At 34.2% G+C, this 25,183-nt stretch overlaps 1 protein-coding gene across 1 annotated transcript in view; it reads right to left on the bottom strand.

The window, feature by feature from the left end:
• Positions 1 to 25,183, bottom strand: part of FAM174A (family with sequence similarity 174 member A) — a 44,429-nt gene that overhangs the window by 5,622 nt on the left and 13,624 nt on the right. The window contains exon 2 of the mRNA XM_005557439.5: positions 17,003 to 17,137. Coding sequence (XP_005557496.3) covers positions 17,003 to 17,137 — 135 coding nt within the window. The remainder of the gene's footprint in view (positions 1 to 17,002; positions 17,138 to 25,183) is intronic.

Here is a 25,183-nt window from a genome sequence, read left to right as displayed (position 1 = left end):
TGCAGTGAGCTGAGATCCGGCCACTGCACTCCAGCCTGGGCGACGGAGCAAGACTCCGTCAAAGAAACAAACAAACAAACAAACAAAACAGAAAAACAAAACAAAACAAAAAAACCTTTAACTCAGTTGCCACCTACTCACTGAAATCCATGTTGCTATCTCTCAGTTGCTCTTTCTCAGGAATCCCATAGCAGTTTTAAAAAAGTGGAGTGTTAATATGGTATAAGAAAAATAGCTAAGGATTCCTACTCTCTGGAGGGGTGATATAGAAGTTGTAGAAGGTAGACTGGTTGATTCAAAAAAATGCCACAGGCCTGGTGTGTGGCTCACACCTGTAATCCCAGCACTTTGAGAGGCCAAGGTGAGTGGATCACCTGAGGTCAGGAGTTCAAGACCAGCCTGGCCAACATGGTGAAACCTCGCCTCTATTAAAAATACACAAAATTAGCCTGGCATGGTGGCAGGCGCCTGTAATCCCAGCTACTTGGGAGGCTGAAGCAGGAGAATCGCTTGAACCTGGGAGGCGGAGGTTGCCGCGAGCTGAGATCACTTCATTGCAGTCCAGCCTGGGCAACAAGAGCCAAAATCTATCACAAAACAAACAGACAACAAAAACAAACAAACAAACTCTGCAACAGAACCAGGAGCACACAGTATAATCCTAGTGGGTCTGTTAACAGGATGCTCTTTCGGCAATAATGGCAGGGATAGAGGCTGTGCTCCAAATCCAAGCAGGACAAGCTATCCCTCACCTGTGGCCAGCAAAGATAGAAGACTGCAAGTGTGATGGTTAATACTGAGTGTCAACTTGATTGGACTGAAGGATACAAAGAATTGATCCTGGGTATGTCTGTAAGGGTGCTGTCAAATGAGATTACATTTGAGTCAGTGGGCTCAGAAAGGCAGATCCACCCTTAATCTGGGTTGGCACAATCTAATCAGCATCAGCATGACTGGAATATAAACCGCAGAAAAGTGTGAAAGGAGAGACTGGCCTAGCCTCCCAGCCTACATCTTTCTCCTGTGCTGGATGCTTCCTGTTCTCGAACACTGGACTCCAGGTTCTTCAGTTTTGGGACTTGGACTGGCTTTCCTTGCTCCTCAGTGTGCACGTGGCTTATTGTGGGACCTTGTGATAGTGTGAGTTAATACTTAATAAATTCCCGTACATATATATTCCATTAGTTTGGTCCCTCTAGATAACCCTGACTAATACAGCAAGTATGACCTTTCCTATGAACGGTACTATATTTCAGAGTTTATAAGACACACATTTTTCACAATTTAAAATCTCTGAACTTCAGATGCATCTTTCAATTGATGGCATCTTACAATAGCTGTCAGACGGGGGCAGTTCTTACATAGTTGCCATTGGCTGTATGTGTGGATCAAAGCTCTTTGCATTGTCGTCACTTTGAGTGAATTATATGCATTGTTGGTATTATAAGGATGAATTTAATGAGGTTAAAATACCTTCAAAAAGTTTATTTCATGAATCACCATTGAAGCAAATTTTTTTTGTATGCAGAAAGACATAAAAGAGAACACTAAACTATAATTAATATCAGTGAAGCAAATATTTAGCACTAAACGATGACATTAATCCCATACACGCTTGCCAAAAACAAATATCTCTTAACATGGAAAGATACCCCGGATAAATGAAAACTCTGCTAGTTTCTGTTTTGAGAAACTATTATACACCAAACAATACAACTACAAACATAAATTGCCAAATTCTTCAGAAGGAAAACACAATGAAAAAGTACTGAGAGGCTAGTGTGCACAATTCTTGTATAATTTAAAAATATCACAGTCGGGCATAGTGGCTCATGCCTGTAGTCCCAGCACTTTGGGAGGCTGAGACGGGTGGATTATCTGAGGTCAGGAATTCAGGACCAGCCTGCTCAACATGGTGAAACCCCATCTCTACTAAAAAATACAAAAATTATCCAGGCGTGGTGGCAGACATCTGTAATTCCAGCTACATGGGAGGCTGAGACAGGAAAATTGTCTGAACCTGGGAGCAGGAGGTTGCAGTGAGACGAGGTCGTGCCATTGCACTCCAGCCTGGGTGACAAGAGCAAAACTCTGTCCCAATAAACAAACAAACAAACAAAACAAAACAAAACAAAAAATTGCTACATCATTTCACAATTTAACTGACAGCTATTTCTTTTCTTTCTTAATGATCTGCTTAAAATTAATGGTGTCTTAGATTAATTGAATAATGAAGTCTGTCTCCGAAGAACTTGGATCAATTTGAAGTGAAGAGAGAGGAGAAATAAGGGGTAGAATTTTTATCAGTATGATATTTACATCCTGAATTGACAAAATTTAAGCTGAAAATAAGGGAACTAACTGGAATTTTCAGTTTTCCACCATTATAATATAAAATAAAGAAAAACTAAGAATGTTATATTCTTGCTCAACTACATTATATGGCAGTGACATGGATTACCAGTACACATACATCTATTTCAAATATATAGTCTCACATGAAAACACACATAAGTAACCACAACATTTAATGCCTTGATGGCTTTCAACATATTTGAAATAGGTATGCAACACATTGAGCTATGCATGCTGCTAAGCTTAATAGGTAAAAATATTTTGAAATTAAACATTCATTCTTCTAATCACCAAACGTGTTGAGTTTTTATTAACTGTGAGGAATATCACTTGGTACTGAATGGGATGATGGTCATCAAAAATTGGAGAAAAAAATATTAAAAAAAGAAAAACAATATCCTTCTTTATTAGTGCAAAACTAGAAATACAGCTTGGAAATAATTCAGAAGGACAAAAAACATTGGCCTAGAAGGGAAGCCTGAATTTTAGTGTCATCCTGATCAATCATATGCTGGATGTTCTTAAGTTTTTTGGATTTTTGTTGTTATTTTGGATAAACTAAATAGTTTTCAATTAAGACTAAGGATTGTCTTTTTAGGGTAGTCTACAAGATTAAAACAGGCAATTACAGAGATCAAAAACTGGGAAATATTTTAGAAGTGCAGTCCAACTATATTATTTGGCAGGCAATTTGGTAAGAAGGAGGAATCAAGATTCAAGAGATGGGTCTAAGGGCATTCAGTCAATAATAGAAGCTCAAGAAGCACTTAAGTCTATATGATTATGTTCTGTTGCTCCTTATTTTATCATAATACTTCTCAGTTCTGGAGGATTTAGTCATTGAAATCTGAAGATTAGATCCTATGTCAAATGCTCAGTTTTCTATCATTTACAGAATTTCCACTGTACTAAAAGAAAAAAAAAATGCTGCTCTGGTTATATCAATGGATTCCTATTTCTTCTACAAACAAATGGACTATAAAATAATAAACAACCAAGACATCCTACTAGTATGCACTATGCTGTATCCTACACATTTATTGTACTGGATACCTCTTCTTTCTCTATGAAACTGCTATTCATAAATAATAATGTCTTAGAATCCATGCTTTCATTCAGTGACTCCCATCCCAAATATTTCTTTTTCATCAGTAGCCAAATTTAATCTTCAGCAAAATTTTGAAAAAAAATTATATAAAAGTTCTTTTTTGCTACCTGTTTAATGACAAACACAGCAAAGTTCCCTTTAAGAGAAAAAATTAAGTAGGAACGATCCTACCACCAACATACCAGTGGACAAACTAAATATAAATTTCTAAAGTAAATATTAGTACTTTAATACAATCTTATATTCTATTTACTTTGACTAAGGTTAGTGTTTATTCTGATACTATGTTATACCCAACAATTAAGACAGTGTTTTAGAAATTAGAACTATAGTATTTTCAAATTGATAACTGTTTGAATAAGATTTTCTTAATGAGGGTTTCTCACTAAACACTTGTATCAAATCTGCAATCTAATTCTGATATACTGATGTTAATAACCAGGAAATATTTCATGGCCAAGTACCTCATTGAGCACAAAATATAATCAACACGTACAATACAATAGTATACTTAATGAAGCATAACAGCAGTAGCCAAAAAGCAAATGTAGGGCTTTTAAAATTACATATTTGGCAGAAATTACTAAAGTAGCCTGAAATGACAGAAATATTAGCTTTTAGAATCTGTTACCAAGATTGTCAAAATGTCCTCTAGTTTATATCATTATAAAATAATTATTATTTAAAATGATTATAAAATAATTTTAAAACTTAATTTTTATTTTAAATTATTATGGATACATAATAGTTTTACATATTTGTAAGGTATATGTGATATCTTTATACAATCATACAATGTGTAATAATGAAATCAGGGTAATTTAAAAATAAATTTACTAAATCAAACAAAATAGCAAGAAGGTATTGTTTCCATTTGTTGTTTCATGCTGTAAAGCATTCTTTTAAACTTGTGTTTCTTCAGATTGCTTATGAGAATTTGTCTCCATTTTGCTTTGAGAAAAGCGATAGTAATTTTTAGTCAGCATATGCGGCCTCTGACTCCTCATCAGTTTTTTTTTTTTTTTCTGGAAAAGCTGAAAATTCTACCAACAGTTCAAGAACAGAGATTTGTTTTTCAGTTTTATAATTCCTTTGTGCAAAATGATTCAGCAACTAAACAAAAAAAAAAATGCCTCTAATTAACAAAATTAGGGTAACAACAGCGCATTCAATAAAAGTTGTATTAAGCAGCACAAACTTTTTTTTCCAGAAACCTATAATTTTTCCCCATTTGATTGTACTGAGCCTCAATGGTTAACATACAAGACATAGTTGGTGGAATGGTGGTTTGCTACTCAATATCTTCCACCTCAGCTGATAAGTCTGAGCTAATCATGGTACTTCCATTTTCCTCCCCAGGTCCTAGTTTATGAATGATCTCATAATCTAATCCTGGACAATGATGTGAAAAAAATAAAAATAAAAAACAACTGTGCTGGAGGACTTTATGGAAACCTTTCTCATTCTTAAGAAAGATACATAAAAGAGTGTGGCCCTGACTTCCAGTTAAAGTTACCATCTGGTTGTAATTATAGGAACTGCTGGTATGATCCACTTATCAACCTAAGAATAAAACCAATGCAGAACAATGAGCAGAACCAAGGGAATCACAGAGGAGAGGAGCAAGACCCTTGAAGCACTTTGCCTGCTCAGGCCCCATCTGTGATATTCTGTTACATGAAAAAACACACTTCCTTTAGGAAATTTATATTAAACCATATATTGGTGTTTTCATATGGTTCAATTTAATATAAAGAAACAGAGAAAATACCCCACATCTTAATGACCGACAATATTTTGATGTATTTAAGACCACATTAAAAAGCACCCCTCTCAGAAAGAGCTGACTACAAAAACTAGTTTTGTAAAATCATAAGCAAGGAAATTCATTTGCCTCTCTGGAAATGACTTGCTTCCTGTTATTCTGTGGATAGAATCTTGAAAATGAAGAGGGACTAATTTTAAAAACCGTTAAAGAAGAAGATAGCACCAGTAAGGGATGATCTCACAAGAATTATTACAAGTTATACTGTAGACTAATTATATTCTGTACTACAATTGAAAAGGCAGACAAATCATACTACTTATATGCTTTATTTTGGGACCTATGTATTTGGAAAATTAACAGTAATACAAGTGGTAGTATAGAAGACATAGTGAGCAGAATCTAGAATTATCCTCTTTACGTGTAGTATAAATCAAATAAATATTAAACAAATGGAATGAGATTGATGGCAGGATATTGCAGATGAAGCCATTTAAACTAAGCCTCAGTTTTCCTATCTTTCAAATAAGAACAATAGCAACTACTCTGCAAGAAATGTTTTTAATTATTTCATAGTGAATTTAGATCCTAGCATAGTCTCTGATACATCCTGCACTAAGGGTATATTTTATTAACAAGCAGCTGTCACAATCACTCCTATTGTAGTTCTGTTACTTCACTCTGTCCAGGCTAGAAATAAAAATTCCTTTTATGAAAAACTGCACCATTTACTTAGATATTCTTTTCTGCTCTGGGTTTTAGTTATTTGAATATTATCCCCGCCCCATCCCCCCAGTAGAATATAGGTTCTTTGCTAATTTTTATTCAATAAGTGTCAAATTTGGGTGAAGAATTATAACAAGAGAGAAGTAAACAGCAACAGAAGTAAAGCCAAAAACTTTATTGCTAAAAAGTTAAGATAACTGAAATAGGACTTAGTAATTTCTAATAAAATATTTACTCCAAGAGCGAAAGCTGGACCGAGTCATCAGTTTAAAAATAACATTTTCAGTTTGAGGCCAGGTGCGGTGGCTCACGTCTGTAATTCCAGCACTTTGGGAGGTTGAGGCAGGTGGATCACCTGAGGCCAGAAGTTTGAGACCAGCCTGGCCAACGTGGTGAAACTCCGTGTCTACTAAAAATAAAAAACATTAGCCAGGCTTGGTGGTGCACATCTGTAGTCCCAGCTACTTGGAAAGCTGAGGCATGAGAACAGCTTGAACCTGGGAGGCAGAGGTTGCAGTGAGCTGAGATTGTGCCACTGCACTCCAGCCAGGGGGACAGAGCAAGATTCCGTGTCAAAAAAACAAAAACAAAAACAAACAAACAAAGAAAAATTATAAGTTTGGAAATCTGTGGAACTGTATGTTTCTTTGTCCTTTAGAATCCAATTCAGTGGTACATTGTGCTCACATATAGAGTTCATTGATCAAATAAAAATAATGATTGATTTATACAAGACTGTCTTAACCATGTAGTTAGGACATTTTCAGAGAGTTTAAAATTGGCTCAAGTGCTGTTTTATTAGGAAATGTCACATTTTATTAAGAAAAAATAAAAAACTTTACTTGAATCAACTTTACTACATTTAATTAGACAGATTAATATAACTTCTTTAAGCAGGAATAATACTGAACTGTTTGTATTTATTTATTTATTTATTTATTTATTTATTTATTTATTTGAGATGGAGTCTCACTCTGTCGCCCAGGCTGGAGTGCAGTGGTGAGATCTTGGCTCACTGCAGGCTCCACCTCCCGGGTTCACGCCACTCTCCTGCCTCAGCCTCCTGAGTAGCTGGGACTATAGGCGCCCGCCACCACTACTGGCTAATTTTTTTGTATTTTTAGTACTGACGGGGTTTCACCGTGTCAGCCAGGATGGTCTCGATCTCCTGACCCCATGATCCGCCCACCTCGGCCTCCCAAAGTGCTGGGATTACAGGCGTGAGCCACAGCGCCCGGCCTGTTTTATTTATTAAATCATATCGACAATATTTTAAAGTACTTCTATAAAACTTTCAACAGTTCTAAAAAAAAAAATAATAATCAGGAATATCAGAGTCAGCAAGGGAATCATCTTTTCAGTTCAATGGTAAAACCCAAACTGTAACAGTTATATGTTTCTGATATTCTTTGATGGCTGACTTTAATTTGCCTTGGTTAACAAAGTATGTGGCCAATATAATCAGTACAGCAACATATAACACATGTAACTATAGCCACCAGAGACTTTGCTGTAAAAATGGTTGTAAAACCTACTCTTTCCATTGCAGGGTATTTGTAGCAATCTTGGCAATGGAAAGTAGATTTATTGACAACAATAACAACAGTAAAAGATGCCACATTTCTGGACCTTTCTATTACTTTATAATAAAGTAACAGTAAAGTAATATATATACACACACATATATATACACACTTAAGTATATACTTTATATATTGAAGTATATATATTTATATATTTACTGGAACATATAAATATAAATTTAAATAAATATTTCTATATATTTATATATTTATTGGAATATACATGTATATATTTAAGTACTTAAATAATCACAAGGAAAAGCAGTTATGTGAAAATTATGCACATAATTCACCACTTAACTGTTTTCTAAAATCCAGGATTTTATGGAGAAATTTCTTGATAAAGCAATTTACAATTACATTAGAAGTAACAGAAAATCTGAATAGCTCTATGTGTATTAAATAACTCTTCCCATCCAATAAAAAAGTCCATTCACTTAACAGTTTCACTCATTTGTTCTATTAAATACTTAAGGAAGAAATAATGGCAGTGTTACACACATTTTTACACACATAGATGCAAAGGGATCACTTCCCAGCACATTTTATGAGAAACAGAAATCCTAATTTCAAAACATGATAAATATACTGTAAAAGACACACACACACACACACACACACGTATATATATATATACACACACACACATATGTGTGTGTCTTTATAAACACTTTAAGAAAACATTAGTGAGTTGAACCCAACAGTATATAAAAGGATACCATGACAAAGGAGGATTTGTCTCAGGAATATTATGTTGGTTTAACATTCAAGAATCAATTAATGAAATTCACCATATTTATTTACTAAAAGGAAAAAAACAATCACTTTCAGTACACGCAGAAAAAGTATGTGACAAAATTCAAAACTATTCATGATAAAAACTCTTAGCAATCTAGAAATAGTAGGAAATTTACTTATGCTAACAAGCAATATCTACAAAAAAAAACCTGACAGCTAACCTACTTAATATTGGGGCTAGCCTTATCTGATATTTACTTCTTATAATGCTACAGCAATAAAAATTATTTGATATACAATATGCATATAATCTGGGATATCCAACTATTTTAAAATCCACCTATAGCAATCTTAATTCCCTCTGCAATCTTTGGCCATCTTTGTCATGTAACTGAACAAATTTACAGGATCTAAGAGATTACGATGTAGGCATTATATAGCTGTTCAAGTTCCTCTTTCAGTGCCTAAAGAGATCTTGTATAAGTATTGACTTTTTCTTCCAATTTAGTGGGGGGAAAATGGTATTAACCATGAGTATCATTTGTTACTAAAGTGAGCCACAACAAGATCAGTGTGCAGGTTTCACACAAGAAAAGTTAAAAATGTTTAATGAAGTGATAGTGTAATATATGTTTAACCTCTAATATCAACACTAAAAAATCAGATAGGGTTCTGCCCATTGAATTAAAAAGTCACATAGGGTCCTTCTTCAAATAAAGTAATGGTGTTTGGAATGTATATCTCATTGTAGAAAAAAATTTCTAAGCCCCAGAAGGTAATAGGAATAAACACACCTCTTCTCACACCTCTTTAAAAATGCTGTTACATGGTAGAAATGTGGCCACCTTCTCCAAATTACACTCACCCTGATTCCCGACCTCTGTGCTTAGACTGAAAAAAATAGCACAGATATCTAGGATCCAGTGTGAGTGTAATTTAAATGATGTTTAATATTGTTTCAAGAAGAGAATAAGAGGAGAATAGGAAAACTCTATGACCATTCTTTGCTTCTTTGTGCCCTGAAAAATCCATCCTTATTGCTCATTTAAAAAGAGAAAAGGAAATCTGGCTTAGAGAAGAGCCATTATTCCTGATTTAGTCAAAAACCAAAAATTGCAAATCCCAACTTTATATCTAAGACTCCTTCATTCTGCATTGTGGAGATAAATATATATATATTTTGTTAAATGCATGAGGCTGAGCATTTTGTCCATTTTTGCGCACTATTGTATGCATCTCTAGAGCTTAGTAGAGTGCCTGGGGCACATGGTAGTTAATCAGTGCTTTTAATGAAAGAATGAATCTATCCAATTTGCTCTGCCCAGTGGGAGATCATCTTATAGGCATCTTGAATTCCTCATCATTAAAACTGATTTCACATTATCCAACCCATAATTCTACTCCCAGAAATTTACCCTGAAAATCTGCCTCCAACAATACAAAAATACATCTGCACAAAGTTACTCATTGCAGTACTATTTATAATTACAAAACAACTAAAACCTACCTAAATGTCAAACCATAGGTGACTGAATAAACCACAGTTATCATGCTATAGCCACTATTGAATATGCAGCTGTAAATAAGTATATATATATATATAGTAGCCTCTATAGAGTAATATGTAGCTCTATGTCATATATGTTCATATACATGTGACATAGTAAATGACATGACTTATAGTTACATATTACTCTATAGTGAGTATAATGCATACATATATATGGCATGACTTATAGAAAATATCAAATACAACAAAAAAGTATAATAGAGCATATATAGCATATTACATCTTATGTAAGAAATGAGGTAAACATAAGAAATACAGGTTTCTGTCAACTTTTACCAAAAAAACTATAGGGAAGATAAACCAGAAAATAATGAAGGTGTTTATCTTCAAAGGATGAGGTGGGAAGAATGGAATAGAGAGTGGAAAGTATACGAGAGACTACAACTTTTGTGTGTGTCTGTATATATTTGTGTGTGTTTAAATTTTATGTATAGTATTATTAACTTTTGGAAGCATGTCTGTGTTTTCCTTATAAAATAAAACAAAAATAGGAAAGGAAGAAGAAACCTAAAACAGAAAGCAAACTAAACTAAATTAAATTATATTTCAAATGACTACTATGAGCACACTGAAGAGGAGTGTGGGAAAGAACTAAGCCAAATTATTTATGAACACAGTATCTGACTATATATCCTTAGTACTGGACATGATGGGACAGTGAGGAGAAAACTGCAAACTTTCATAAATTCTTTTAGAAAGTTTTTTTTTAAGCAATGCAATTCTTTAATAGGCAAAGAAACTCAGAAACTAATTCAGTTTTATTATAGGACTGAACTGATTAGTAGAAGTATTGAAACCAGACATCTCATGACAGTAGAAAAACACAATTATGGAAAGGAAGCAGGCCAAAAAGAATCCATAGAGACAAACTGGAATGGGAGGTGTGAAGTGATAATATCTAAAGTACACATATATGTGTGTATATGCAAGCACATGGACACCAGGTGTATTTATGCATATAATACATAAATACATACATTTAGTGGAACTGTGTGCTGAAAGGCCCAGAAACAAAGTCAACCCAGTTGCAAAGAGTTTACCGAATGTCCATTCAAAGAAACCAGAGCTCTATGGAGAAATGCCTGCTTTCAAGGCTGAATCCAAAAGGATCTAGAACATCTGGTGAGGCTGGAAAGTAAGGCGGTATTTTAAAAAAATGGGACCGAGTTACAAGGACAGAAACCATTTTGAAGAAGCTCCCACTGACCATATCTGGGACCACATGTGCACTAAAATAAGTACAGCAATGAATTATGAACCTTTGAAAAAGAGAAAATCATCATTACATATTGAGATAGATAGACAAGGAAGAAGAGAAGGTTTTTACTTATAGGAGAATGTCAATGCTGACTGGTACAGAAAAGAAATAATGAAGTTTGAAAATAATTGTGTTCTAACTTTCATAACGAAGATTAGATCAGGCAAGAATTGTGATGAATAGATGTTAAACATGGGGAGAAATTTAGATGAGAAATATGATATTTTCATGATTGCAAAACGTTTCTTCATTAGTTATGGAGGGGAAATATCATTAACACAATGGAGAAATTGAGGAAAACCTTAAATAGGTGCATAAAAATTATCACTGCTAATGAAGTACAAGTGGACATCTGTGTTTCCAGGTATGATACCTTTAGAAGATAGCATGAAGTAAGTAGTATTTCAACTAAGAATGAGGAACCTGAATCTAATTATCAGATAAATACAAACATCAGAATATCATATAAATACAAAATGAGAGGAATGAATTCTTCTCTATACATACTACGAGAGAAAAAAAGAACACTCAAGAGAATAAGATAAAATGTTAATAAGTAGTAAATCTGGAAAACAAGTATGGAATATTGTGTACTGTTTTCATTCTTGTAAACTTTCTGTAAGTTTAAAATTATTTCCAGACGAAATGGATTTTTAAAAAAGTAATGCGTGAATATATGCTTCTTGAAGAAAAAAAATCAGATAGATATAGAAGGAGAACTGAAGATGAAAAATAAACTGTTTCTTTTCCCCGCTGGCTGCCAAATTTCACAAAGTCAGAATTTTTTTTGTTTGTTTTGTTCTGCTCTCTAATGTATCTCAAACACCTAGACCAGTGCTTGGCAAGTAAATAGCTGCTGCATCATTCATTTGTTGGATAAATTAATGAATAGGTAAATAGTAATGTGCTGTTCCTGTCACTTTATTTAGATATATATTAAAGTTTTGCCTTATTTATTGAGTAAATTGGGTCAAATTACTAAACAACTCAAGATGATTTCATTCTTATCCCTGAAACATGCTTTACCATTATTATAATCAATTCTCGCTCTTTCACTCTGAAAACAGGACCTACATCTTGGTTAAGATGTTTATTAGGGCAGGTAATTAATACTTTCCAAAGCTGCTTAAATAATTCACTCCTCTCTGCCTTTCCTGCTGTATCTGTAATGCAAGTCATCCCATGCCTTTGCACCATCTAATTACTTTTCTTCCTTGTCACTTTACTCTTTATCTTGGTCTCCTTCAACCCACGCAGTCAGGGTAACCTTCAAAATAGAACTTTGTAATCAAAGTTTCCCTTCTCTTAAAATTTTCAAAATGACTTTTTATGGCCTATAGAATTGATGATTAGCATAGATTACAACTGTTTCATGAACTTTTTATTTTTCCATTTTTACTGAGGTATAATTGGCAAATAAAAATTGGATATGCTTAAGGTGTTTACCTTGATGTTATGATGTGCACATACTATGTGAAACAATCACTGCAATCACACTAATCAACATATCCATCACCTCTCTCTTGTGATTACCATATTTTTGTGTGTATCAAGAACAATTAACATCTACCCTCCTATCAAACTTAAAAGTATACAATACTATATTGTATTGTTAACTATACTCACATTGTTGTACAAGTTACTTGCATAACTTACTCATCTTGCATAAATGAACTTACTCATTTTGCATAACTAAGATTTTGGACCCCTTGACTAACATCTTCCTATTTTCTCTTCTCTGCAACCCCTGGCAACCCCTATTCTATTCACTACTATAAGCTTGACTATTTAGATTCCATATATAAGGAAGATAATGCAATATCTGTCTATGTTTGGATTGTTTCAAATAACATAAATTCCTCCATGTTCATCCATGTTGTTGCAAATGTCCAGATTTTCTTCTTCTTTTTTTTTTTTTAAGGCTGAATAATCTTCAATAGTATATTATACATGTAATTATATATATTTATATATATATATATGTGTCATACTTTTCAAATTCATTTATCTGTTGATATGGTTTGGCTGTGTCCCCACCTAAATCTCATCTTGAATTGTAGCTCCCATAATCCTCATGTATCATGGCAGGAACCTGGTGGGCGGTAACTGACACATGGGGGCAAGTTTTTCCCATGCTGTTCTCATGGTATTGAATAAGTCTCATGAGATCTGATGGTTTTATAAAGGGTAGTTCCCCAACACATGCTCTCTTGCCTGCCGTCATGTAAGATGTGCCTTTGCTCCTCTTTTGCCTACTGCCATGATTGTGAGGCCTCCCCAGCCGTGCAGAACTGTGAGTCCATTAAACCTCTTTTTCTTTATAAATTACCCAGTCTCAGATATTTCTTCCAAGCAGTATGAAAATGGACTAATACATCTGTCAATGCACATTTAGGTTATTTCCACAACTTGGTTAATGTGAATAATGCTGCAGTGAACATGGGAGTGGAGATCTCTCTATGCAATAATGATTTCCTTTGGATATATATCCAGCAGCAAAATTGCTAAATCATAAGGTAATTATATTTTTAATTTACTGAGGAATTTCTGTACTGTTTTCCATAACAGCTGTGCCAACTTACATTCCCACCAACAGAGTCATGTGCCCATTTTAAAATCAGATTATGTGAGATTTTTGGCTATTAAGTTATATGCATTCCTTATATATTTTGGATATTAACTCATATATATATATTTATATGGTTTATAAATATTTTGTCCCATTATTTAAGTTCCTTTTCACTCTGATGATTATCTCCTTGGCTGTGCAGAAGTATTTTAGTTTGATGCAACCCCATTTGTCTATGTGGATACCACTGTCAAATGCTTTTTCTGAGTCTACTGAAATGATCTTGTGGGTTTTTTTCTTTCAACCTAATAATGTGTTCTATTGCATTGATTTGCATGTGTTGAAAGATATTTGCACTCCAGGGACAAATCCCATTTAATCATGGTGTATCATCATTTTAATACGCTGCTGAATTTGGGTAACTAGCATTTTATTGAGGATTTTTGTATCTATGTTCATCAGGAATATTGGCCTGTAGTTTGCTTTCCTTCATCTGGCTTTGGTATCAGGGTAATACTAGCCTCATAAAATGAGTTTTAAAGTGCTTCTTCTTCTATTTTTCAGAATAATTTGAGAAGGACAAGTATTAATTCTTCTTTAAATGTCTAGTATAATTTACCCATGAAGCCATATGGTCCTAGACATTTCTTTGTTGGAAAGTTTTGGATACTGATTCAATCTCCTTATTTGTTACTTGTTTGTTTGGACTTTGAGTTTCTTCTTGACTCAAGTTTCATAGATAAAATGTTTCTAGGAATTTATCCATTTTTCTAGGTTATCAAATTTGTTGGCATATAATTGTTCATAATAGTCTCATGTCTTCTTTAATTTCTGAGGCACCCATTGTAATTTCTTCTCTTTTATTTCTTATTTTATTTATTTGAGCCTTTTTATTTTTTGCTTAGTCTAGCTAACGGTGTATTGATTTTATCTTTTCTAAAAACAAAATCTTAATTTTATTAATTTTTCTCATTTTTTTCAACTCTAACATATTTCTACTATAATCTTAATTATTTCCCTCATTCTGCTAATTTTAGGCTTAAAGTGTTTTTATTTTGCCACTTTCTTAAAGGGTAAAGCAAGGTTGTTTATTTAAAGTCTTTTTTCTTTCATAACATCAGCATTTATTGCCATAAACTTCTCTCCTAGCAATGCTTTTGCTGCATCCCATAAGTTTTGTTATGCCATTTTTTTTTTTTTTTGGTCTTAAAATAGCTTTTAAAATTCCCTTTGATTTCCTATTTGACCCAGTGATTGCTCAAGAGTGTGTTGTTCAATATATTAATCTAGTCTTTCGTTGCTATAAAGACATACCTGAGACTGGGTAATTTATAAAGAAAAGAGGTTTAATTGGTTCATGGTTCTGAAGACTATACAAGCATGGTGCTGACATCTGCTTGGCTTCTGTGGAGGTATCAGGGAGCTTTTACTCATGGTGCACGGTGAAATGGGATCAGGTACTTCAAATGGCAAATACAGGAGCAAGGAGGAACAGGTGCTACACACTTAAAACAACCAGATTTCACGAGAACTCACTATCATAAAGACAGCACCAAGCCATGAGGGATCAGTTCTCATGATTCAAACATCTCTGACAAGACTTCAATTCCGGCATGGAGGGTTACAATTGACACGAGATTTGGCCTGGAGGTATATTCAAACTGTATCTTTTAGTTTCCACATATTTATATTTTTTTCCTGTTTTCCTGCTGTTATTGATTTCTATTTCTATTCCATGGAGGTTGGAAAAGATACTTGGAATAATTTCAATCTCCTTAAAGTTGTTAAGACTTGTTTTATGACCTAAAATGATTTATCCTAGAGTGCATCCCATGAGCACTTGAGAAGAATGTGAATTCTTCTGCTGTTGGGTGCAAAGTTCTGTATATGTCTGTCAGGTCCATTTGTTCTATAGTGTTGTTTAAGTCAGCGGTTTCTTTAGTGATTTTCTGTCTAGATATTCTATTCATTGTTGTAAGTGGGATATTAAAGTACCATAAATTATTTCATGACTGTCAATTTCTTCCTCCAGATCTGTCAATATTTGCTTTATAATTTAAGTGCTCTGATAGAGTCACACTAATTGTCATATCTTCCTGGTGAATTGACTCTTTTACTATGTAATGATCTTTTTTTTCTGTCGCAAGAGATAGTTTTTGACTTAAAATCTAATTTGTCTGATAAAAATTTGGCAACCCCTGCTTTGTTTTGGTTACCATTTGCATGGAATATCCGTTTTGTCCCTTTTCTTTCATCTTGTGTGTGTCTTTAATTGAAAGTGAGTTCCTAATGGACAGATGTAATTGTTTGGTTCATGTTTGCCTACTCAGGCTGTAATACTATCAAAATGTATGCTTGATGAACATATTTTCATTAAATGAATAAATTATCAGCATTACTAAAACTTCCTTTAAGTGTGTGTGTGCGCATATATAAACAGCCTAGATAGATAGATGGATAGACAGATATATAGATACAGATATATAGGACTTAGTAGTCCAATTTTTGTTGAGTCATCTTCTTTTCTGTAATCCTAAGAGATTTGTTTTCTTTGCATTTGTACCTGACTCTGCACTCTAATTCTCCTTCACCCAGTAATCCTTCTGGATTCCAAGATGGCTTTCCTTATTAGGTTGAATCTTTGTTGCCTTTTTTCCCATTCTATTTACATTGGCATTTATTCTATACTCATGTCATTTTATTTATCTGAACCTCTTAGGAAAGGTCTTAACACTTAGTGAGAATAGATCTCAGTATAGATGTTACAGCTGTATGATCAGACCATAAACAATTAGTCCCCCAATTCTGCAAGGCAGCACTATTTGCAAACACTAGAACCCAACTAAAAACAAAATATCTTCAGAATACAAAAAGGAAACTAAGTTTACTAAGTATTTCTCTCACACACCACACACACACACACACACACACACACACACACCCAAGTTAATACATATTGCAAGAATGAAGGAATTAATGGGTCCTAGGGAATAACTGGGTGATGAAATAATCTGTACAACAAAACCACATGACACAAGTTTACCTATGTAACGACCCGGCACTTGTACCCCTGAACTTAAAATAAAAGATTAAAAAAAAAAAGAAATTTTTAAAAATTATTTTGAGATGGTATTCTATTGTTTGTATCTATTTCAGCAAAACAATGTGAATATGAGCTATGGGGTAGATAGCAAAAAGAACTTCAGTAAACAGAATTGAAGAAACTGTGTTGGAATACAAGCTGTTAAATGAACGTCTATTTTACTTCTTCAGTTTACTTGTCAAGGACTTGCTTCCTGATTCATGGAATTAAACTATTGGAATACTTACCTTCGAGGATGATTGGCATCAAACAATGTGTTGTCATCATCCTCATCATCTTGTTCTAAAGGTGTCAATTCCATATTTTCTATGTTAGTGTCCAAAACTCCGTATCTCCTAGTCTTTCGGTTTCTTCTTCTCATCCTATCAAATCGAACAAATTAATGAATAAAAATTATTTAATATGGCATAGATGATCCTTAGTGTCTATTTATTTGTAAAATAAAATAAATTATTATTCTGTTTCTGACATAGAAAGCACTCAATATCAGAAGGGTTACATTTCAGATATGCAACAAATTTACCACCTAGGATTAAACATTATGAGACAAAACCTACTCCTACATGTTTATGTGCCATCGCCTGTTTCTTCTGTCTGACATACTCTCTTCTCCTTGTCAACTGATGGTGCCGACAAATAACTTTTAAGCCTTAGTTAAGGTACTGTACTTTAAGTCTTAATTTTTAAAGGCTTAGGTCAGGTACTTCTTTAGCGAAACCTCCTGCTCCAGCCTTTTCCCCATATTCTTCATGCTTTCTTACCACTGTTTAGATGTCCCTGTCAGAAACTGTATGTATATGCATGTTCACAGACTAAACTGATACCCCACACCTCTAGCTGCATACCAGAATTACCTAGGAGTATTTTTTAAAGTCCCATGTTTAGGCCCTAACTGAATCAAAATGTACAGCAAAAAGAACTAAATATCAATATTTTGTTGAGGTTCTACATGTGATTCCAATGTGATATAAACCATTATCTGAGATCAGTGGTTCTTGCAGTGTGGTTCTCTGGATCAACAGAATCACAGTCACCTAGGAACTTACAAGAAATGCAGATCTTCACGGCTAGCCCAGACCTAGTGAATGACAAACTTTGAAGATGGGGCCCAGAAACCTGTGTTTTAACAAACATCTCTTAGGCTTTTGATGCATACTCAAGTTTGAGAACCACTGGCTTAGTGAAATTGAAAAGATTCAAGGGTGCTTAACATTCATTATTATTAGCTGTATGTATGAAAACTCAAGATTTAGAGTCCTACTTCCAGTTTGTGTCTCAAATAACTTGTTCTTTTCCTTCAAATCATTTACCTTAATTTGCATTCCTATGTGCTGATGTATATGTTTATGTGGTGTTTATTCATCAGTCTCTCCCAGTAAGTTCTCTGAGGGCAGCAACCAAGTCTGTTTTATTCACCACTATATAACCACTTTCTAGCACAGTGATGTATCAATTAAGATGTTCCTCAGTTAGTTGCTGAGGCTCTGAGTGACTTCTACCTTGGCGACCAAAACTATGACCCTGCAAGGAATGCCTAAGTCATCTCCAAACCAACAACTTCAACTCCACACACAGCAAAATGTATTTCACAAGAGTGTCCACTGGAGTTTGAAAACAAAATAGAAAATATTTCAGTCAGTTACCACAAATAAAATCCGTTTGCATAAACTCTGATTTACTCTGTTCGACATAAGTGGGATAAGAAATACTTGGGCTATAACATTAACTGTAAAGAGCAACATGAGCCTCTTCAAACATGCCAGTGAAGCCCCTGGAAAACAAACTTACCTGCAACAAATACTTGAGTCTTACTAAGCAACAGGTATGATATTAGCTTCTGGGTGTAAAGTGCCTGGTCTCAGGGTTAAAATTTACAAAATGTTACTAAGTGTGAACACAAACCAAGAAAATTTCCACCAGTCATTACCTATAGAGCTGTCTATATACACGTCTAAAGTGACGGCACAGGAAGCAGAGAGTTAAGCATAGTATTTAAAGTTACAAATGTAACTAATGAAAGGGTCAGTAAATATTAGTACTAGCAAAAATGAAGTAGTATGAAATACAAAGTACGCTTTCTTTCATAGTGAGAAATTAAGTATGTTTAGGTTGTCACATTAACAAGTATGTGTGTGTGTGTGTGTATGTGTGCCCACACACCCACACACATCATGTAGACCAGAGGTCTAAACTTTCTCTGTAAAAAATTTGATAGTATTTTATGCCCTGTAGGACACACTCTGCTACATATTCATTTAAATTTTTGTTTTGTTTACCACCCTTAAAAATATATAGATGGATGATTGATAGATAGACAGATAGACAAAACATTCTTGGCTCTTAGGCCTTACCAAAACATCAGCAGAAGGAATTTGGCCTGTGGGCCATACTTTGCTAACCTCTGATTTAGACTTACGGAAGTAATTGGCAAACAAACAAAGGAAAGAAATAATAAATGTATTGTCTTTAGAAAGTAGAAATAGAAAAACAGTCTGGGCATGGTGACTCAAATCTGTAATTCCAACACTTTGGGAAGCCAAGGAGGGCGGATTACCAGAGGTCAGGAGTTCATGACCAGCCTGGCCAGCATGGTGAAATCCTGTCTCTAGTAAAAATACAAAAATTAGCTGAGCATGGTGGGGTGCACCTGTAATCCCAGCCACTCAGGAAGCTAAAGTAGGAGAATGGCTTGAACCTGGGAGGCAGAGGCTGCAGTGAGCTGAGATGAAGCCACTACACTGCAGCCTGGCCGGCAGAGTGAAGACTCTGTCTCAAAAAAAAAAAAAAAAAAAAAAAAAAAAAAAAAAAAGAGAGAGAGAGAGACAGAAAACTAGAGGAAAGTTAGTGGACTATTCGTGCTTTTGAATCATATTATTTAATGATATCTGCATGCAATTGTTTCATTTTAAAAAGTGATTACATAAGAGTGAGTGAAACTAGTTGGAAATATAAGTTAAGGATATTGAGAGTTAAAATTTCTCTTTCCTTTTGTCAGTCTTTTGCTAGTTTTTGAAACCATATAGGTTCCAAACATTTTGACATTTTTAGTCAATAAAGTTAATGTCATGTGAAATTATTTTTGGAAATAAACTAGATTCTCCCAGGTCATATATATCAAACAGTTAATATGTTAACCTGTCATTGTTAGTCACAGGACAGGTTGGCTAGTCTTAAAACAAACAAACAAAAAATGATACGAATGTAGGGCTTAAAGACTTTAACATTCTGCTCATCTTATGTTCTTCTCTACATTTAAAGTCTTTAATGATTCCTAATCTTACAATAAGCAGTCAAACTAATTTGCCTAATAATACTATTTTCCCTATCTGTGTATAGCCTAAACATTTGGCTGCATTGGTTTGGACATTTTATTCTTTATTCTATCCTTTAATTTAAACGTGTATGTAAATACTGTCTTCTAAAAATGAATCGAAATTCTTTAGAAACAAGAACCTATTTCATATATAAATACAGAATATTGTTAGGCATCAGAGAAATGGGTGATGTAGTTCTAATCTAAATGAATTTACTGTTTTAGTATATGTACTGACTCATCCAAGAATGAGTAAAAAATGCTGTATGTTATTAAATAAAATTTAAACCAGAAATGTAATTTCTCTAAAAATGTCTTTGCTCTGTTCAAAGATATAGGGAGTGATAATTATGTGGTCATACAGCTACATGGACACATAAAAACATCAACTATGATAAAACACATACACTCTATTACTATATGGGGTGATTCATCTTAACGAAGAAAAAGAAAAAAAAATTTAAAGCTTTCAAATAACTTGGGTGATTCAACAAATACTACTGAAAATACTAACAAACATTAAGTATAAAATAAAATACACATTAAAACACACCAAAATTTTAAGTAAAAAGGCTACTTTGTCTTTTAATATGCATTGTGTATTATTAAAAAAAAAATAAAAACGAGAGCTTTAATATTTATGCAATTTTAATAGCCATGGTTCTTTTCTTATAAATGAATGTCTTCATTAGGCTCATGACACCCAAACTCATCTACATGTGTGTTGACAATTACATATATATTATACACACACATGTAGATATAGACAAATATATGTACACTTTTCTACTAGACATAGTAAATGCATTTGGAAATGCAGAAACAAATTTTGCCAGCTTCTAATAAAAATAAAAATAGAGACTTTACACGTTTGCACAGAGGAAAGTATGGAAGCCTGAGCAGGCAAAAGAAAAAAGCTATATGATTACTCATATAGAATTATATTCACTCATCACCTGGTATGCACAGATAAATGATCCTGGTCAGATGCTTTCTAGGTATTCAAGTTAATATTCAAATAGCTGCCTTAATATAGATGCAGATTCCTTAATGTTCCAATACACTCAGGTTGGTAAGAACTATTTCTCTTCCAATAACATGTATATAAGTTAGAGTATCAAAATAAAACTAAATCACTAAAGTAAGTTTGATAAAATTTTATGTAAAAATATATGATGCCACATAAAATAAACACAACAGAATAAAATTCCATTTCATTTCATTGCTCTATGAAAGGGAGAACACTGATCAGTGTAACTTGCTGTGGCTTGATATATCCACCTGATTTAAGTTTGCTGTAATTTGTTGTATCTACCTGATTTGATATTTTCCCTTCTGTTTTTTTTTTTTCAAAGCTAGCCTGAAGAATATATTATTTACTATTCACACACACATACACACTCCCTTATGTGGTTAGACATAATGATGAAACAGTAAATAATAATCTATAACTAAAACAAAATTTTTTTCTTGACTATTTTTAGAAAAAAGTAAACTAGTGACCAAGAATAAATGTGAAACTTTCTTTACCCCTGAAACATAAATGAATAAAAATTAGAGAACCACAATTGTAGTTGTCTATACTTTTCATCAGGAAGTCCAACCCAATTGAATATATGACACATAGTAAAAATTCTTTTGAAGAATTTGATATCATTCTCATCTTTATTCCCCATTTCCACAACCCAATCCATCAGTTGTTACTTCCACTTCTTCAAGAATCAGATACTAATAAGGGATGTGTCTGCATGTTACAGGTTGAACTGTATCCTCCAAAAATTCTTATGTTGAAGTCCTAATCCCCGGTACTGCAAAATGTGACCTTATTTAGAAACAGGGTCTTTATAGAGGTAATCAAGTTAAAATGAGATCATTAAGGTAGGCCTTCATCCAATGTGACTGATGTCCTTATAAACAGGGAAATTTTGGAGACAGACACGCACACAGGCAGAACGCCATGTGAACATGAAAATGTCATCAAAAAGATCAAGAGAGGCCTAGAACAGATCCTTCCCTCACAGATCTCAGAAAGAACCAGCCCTGTTAGTACCTTGATTTTGGATTTCTAGCCTCCAGAACTGTGAGACAATACATTTCTGTTAAGACAGCCCACTTGTACTTTTTTGCAATAGCTCTAACAAATTAATATAGAATACAAGAGAATTGTTAGGGAAGGGCCTATGAAGGATAGAGAGAGAGAGAAAAGCGAAAATAGAGATCTTACAATGGGTAATAGAGGTCTGACACCTGTGAAAGAGTAGAAAGGAAGGACGACCAGCTAGAAAGAGTTGTAGCTTGAAGTGCAGTTCTGGAAGAGTCTTCACCAGGCCAGTGGCATGTCTGTAAGCAAAGGTTGCCCATTAGTGGAGGTCCCTGTTAGTCAGGATGGCCAGGTTCTGCTCCACTCAGTCATCGGCTAGGGACAAGTTTAGGGGTTATTGTCCTGGCATGAATGCTGTGATGGACCCAAATCTGTGACAGCAGGAGGATGTCAACCAACTTTGCTTCCTGTAGCATGTTCTCTTGAATGGAAGTCTGATTAGTGTATCTCCACGGCTGCCACAATCACAAGGTATTATTGATTGTATTTCCTAAAAATAATTTAAATTCATTTATATTGCTTCACCATACCACTGCTGTCCTCTCATCTCTTCCTCTGCCGATTAAAATAGCTTCCTAATTCACTATCTCTACCTACTCTGGTCACCCATTAACCTTCCCTTCATTCTCTAAAACCTTCAATGGTTTCCTATTACTCAACATTAAGTAATGAGTCTATAATATATGGCCTACAAAGATAAGCACAAGATGGACCATGTTTTCATCTTTAGCCTCATCTTGTTCTTTGCTCCACATTCCACTCCAGGTTCTGAACTCCAGCCACATAGCCTTCTCTCAGTCCCTCATGATGGCCGTGCTTTCTCTGCCATTGGCCTCACACTCTTCTCCCACCCACCACAATACTGTTGTGTGAATGCCTGCTCATCTTTCAGCTTAAATATAACTTCCTCAGGAAACCCTTTTCTGCTCTACCTAACTAGGTCACAGATGTCTAGTATTGGCTTCCACTGAAACTATATACATGTCCTTTAAAGTGCTTGTGAACAGTTCACTTGAATACCTATTTAAGTAACTGTTCGTCATCCCTACCAGACATTTGATTTTGTGAGAACAGGAGCTGTATCTATTCTTATTCACCACAGTAGCCACAGCACACAACTTCTGTCATAAAAGTTGATGCCTGATAAATATTGCTAAATAAATTAATTGACTAAAATATATAGATGCACAATATTTCTTCCATTTTCTCTGTATAAGAAAGATATCTAAAATTTTATATATAAATTATCACCCTTGGAATAAAACAAGCCTGAAAAAACATCATTTCCAGATACATACCACAACAAAATCTAAGGGAGCTAGCCAAATTTAAAATCATAATATGAACCTCTGGAGGTAACAGCTTCCTGACTCAGGACAAAAAAAAAAAAAAAGTACTAGGATATTTAAAAACATTAAACATGTACTCACATCAGGAGCTCTAAGATTTCATTTAGGATGTTTTAGGTATGGTCCAGGCAACTGTCATACTCTAACCCAACTAGAATCCCTAATATTTAGCTTGTATCCTATGCTGAGGAGTTTTATTTTTGTCCTTTTGGTATGTAGATTTACCATATTCTAAAAACACAGTTTTCCTTCATATATACTACAAATAACTGAAGTTTATCCTTTCAAAAGCCAAACTGGCTTTTTGTACTACTTTTAATTTCTCAGCATTCTATATGGAACCATATTCAATGCTAAAGATATTCCTGCCATCCTATACAGAAGAAAATGAAATTTTTTTAAAGTCTTTTTTTAACCTCTCAGGATCATTATAATTAGTGACCTTGATATAAACTCTTAGGAGCTATTAAAATGCATGTGACTCCATGTTGAAGTTTGCAGATTGTACTTTTGAATTCCTTTAGCATTTTTTCATATTATTTAAAACCCCCCTCCATTAGCCTGATAGTTATCAAGCTCTGTCCCTTCCACAATCTTGACCACGTGTATCGTTAACTAGAAAGTTCCTCCAACGAGGTATCCTGCTACTGCTGAATTCTAATAAAGTGTTTACTGCTAACACCCAAAGGTCAACAACAACAAAAAAATCAAAAGCATGTTCATGAATGTTCAGGACACTGTAACCTTGTTTTCCTTGATAGATACCTTTTCTCTCCCAACTCCTTGCAATTCAGCACATACAATCAGTTCCTGTGCTTAGATTTGTCTCCTGTTGAAGGCATGTTGGCAGACACCCCCAGGTAAAGTAAATCCTAAATCAGTGTTATATAGTTTGGCTTTGAAGTATTCCATATGAAAGTATGTAACATATAGTTTCCTTGTCATATCTCCTCTTTGTCTTGACATGGATTACTTTGTCTTCCCTTTTAGGCCCTAAGGCTCAGGATGTGAGACTTGATAATTCTTCTGACCTCCATTTCTAAAAATTTAGCATGAATTTATTTCCCAATCAACCTTAAAGTCCTAGCTACAGTTCAGTACCCCCCAAGATTCATCCTTTGTAGCCCCTCACTGGCTCTATGACCAACCTTTCATTCCCCTTACACTGACTCTATCTACAGCCCTGTCAGTTCTACCATCTTGCTGATTATAGCTTTAGCAGTCAGGTACCACAGATATATATACATAGATACATACACATATATATACATATATAAATACACAGAGATTTAAGTTATATATAATACAAATATACATATATTTATAATATATAATATTTGTATATCTATATATTTAAAGCTTCTATTTCATAAGTGATAAAGTTAAAGTATAAAAATGAAAATAGTGACAATATTAATAGTTTATGAGACAGAGGTATTAAAAACATTATAGTAAAACTCCCCAGATAAATTGTAATTGGAATTCCAGATGAAAAAACATGCAATTAAGAAGAGCTGATGTTTTCTGTGCATGCACATACACCAGGCATTAAGCTAAACGGCTCATAAATATTACCTGATCCTCATGACAGTCCTGTAGGTTAAGTGCTTTCATTTCATCCACAGAAAGGCAGAAATTAGAGAAA

This window comes from Macaca fascicularis, chromosome 6, assembly GCF_037993035.2.
Source record: "Macaca fascicularis isolate 582-1 chromosome 6, T2T-MFA8v1.1".
Classification (NCBI taxonomy): Eukaryota; Metazoa; Chordata; class Mammalia; order Primates; family Cercopithecidae; genus Macaca; species Macaca fascicularis.
Note: the sequence above shows the minus strand (reverse complement) of the source record. Positions and strands in the feature narration are given on the sequence as shown.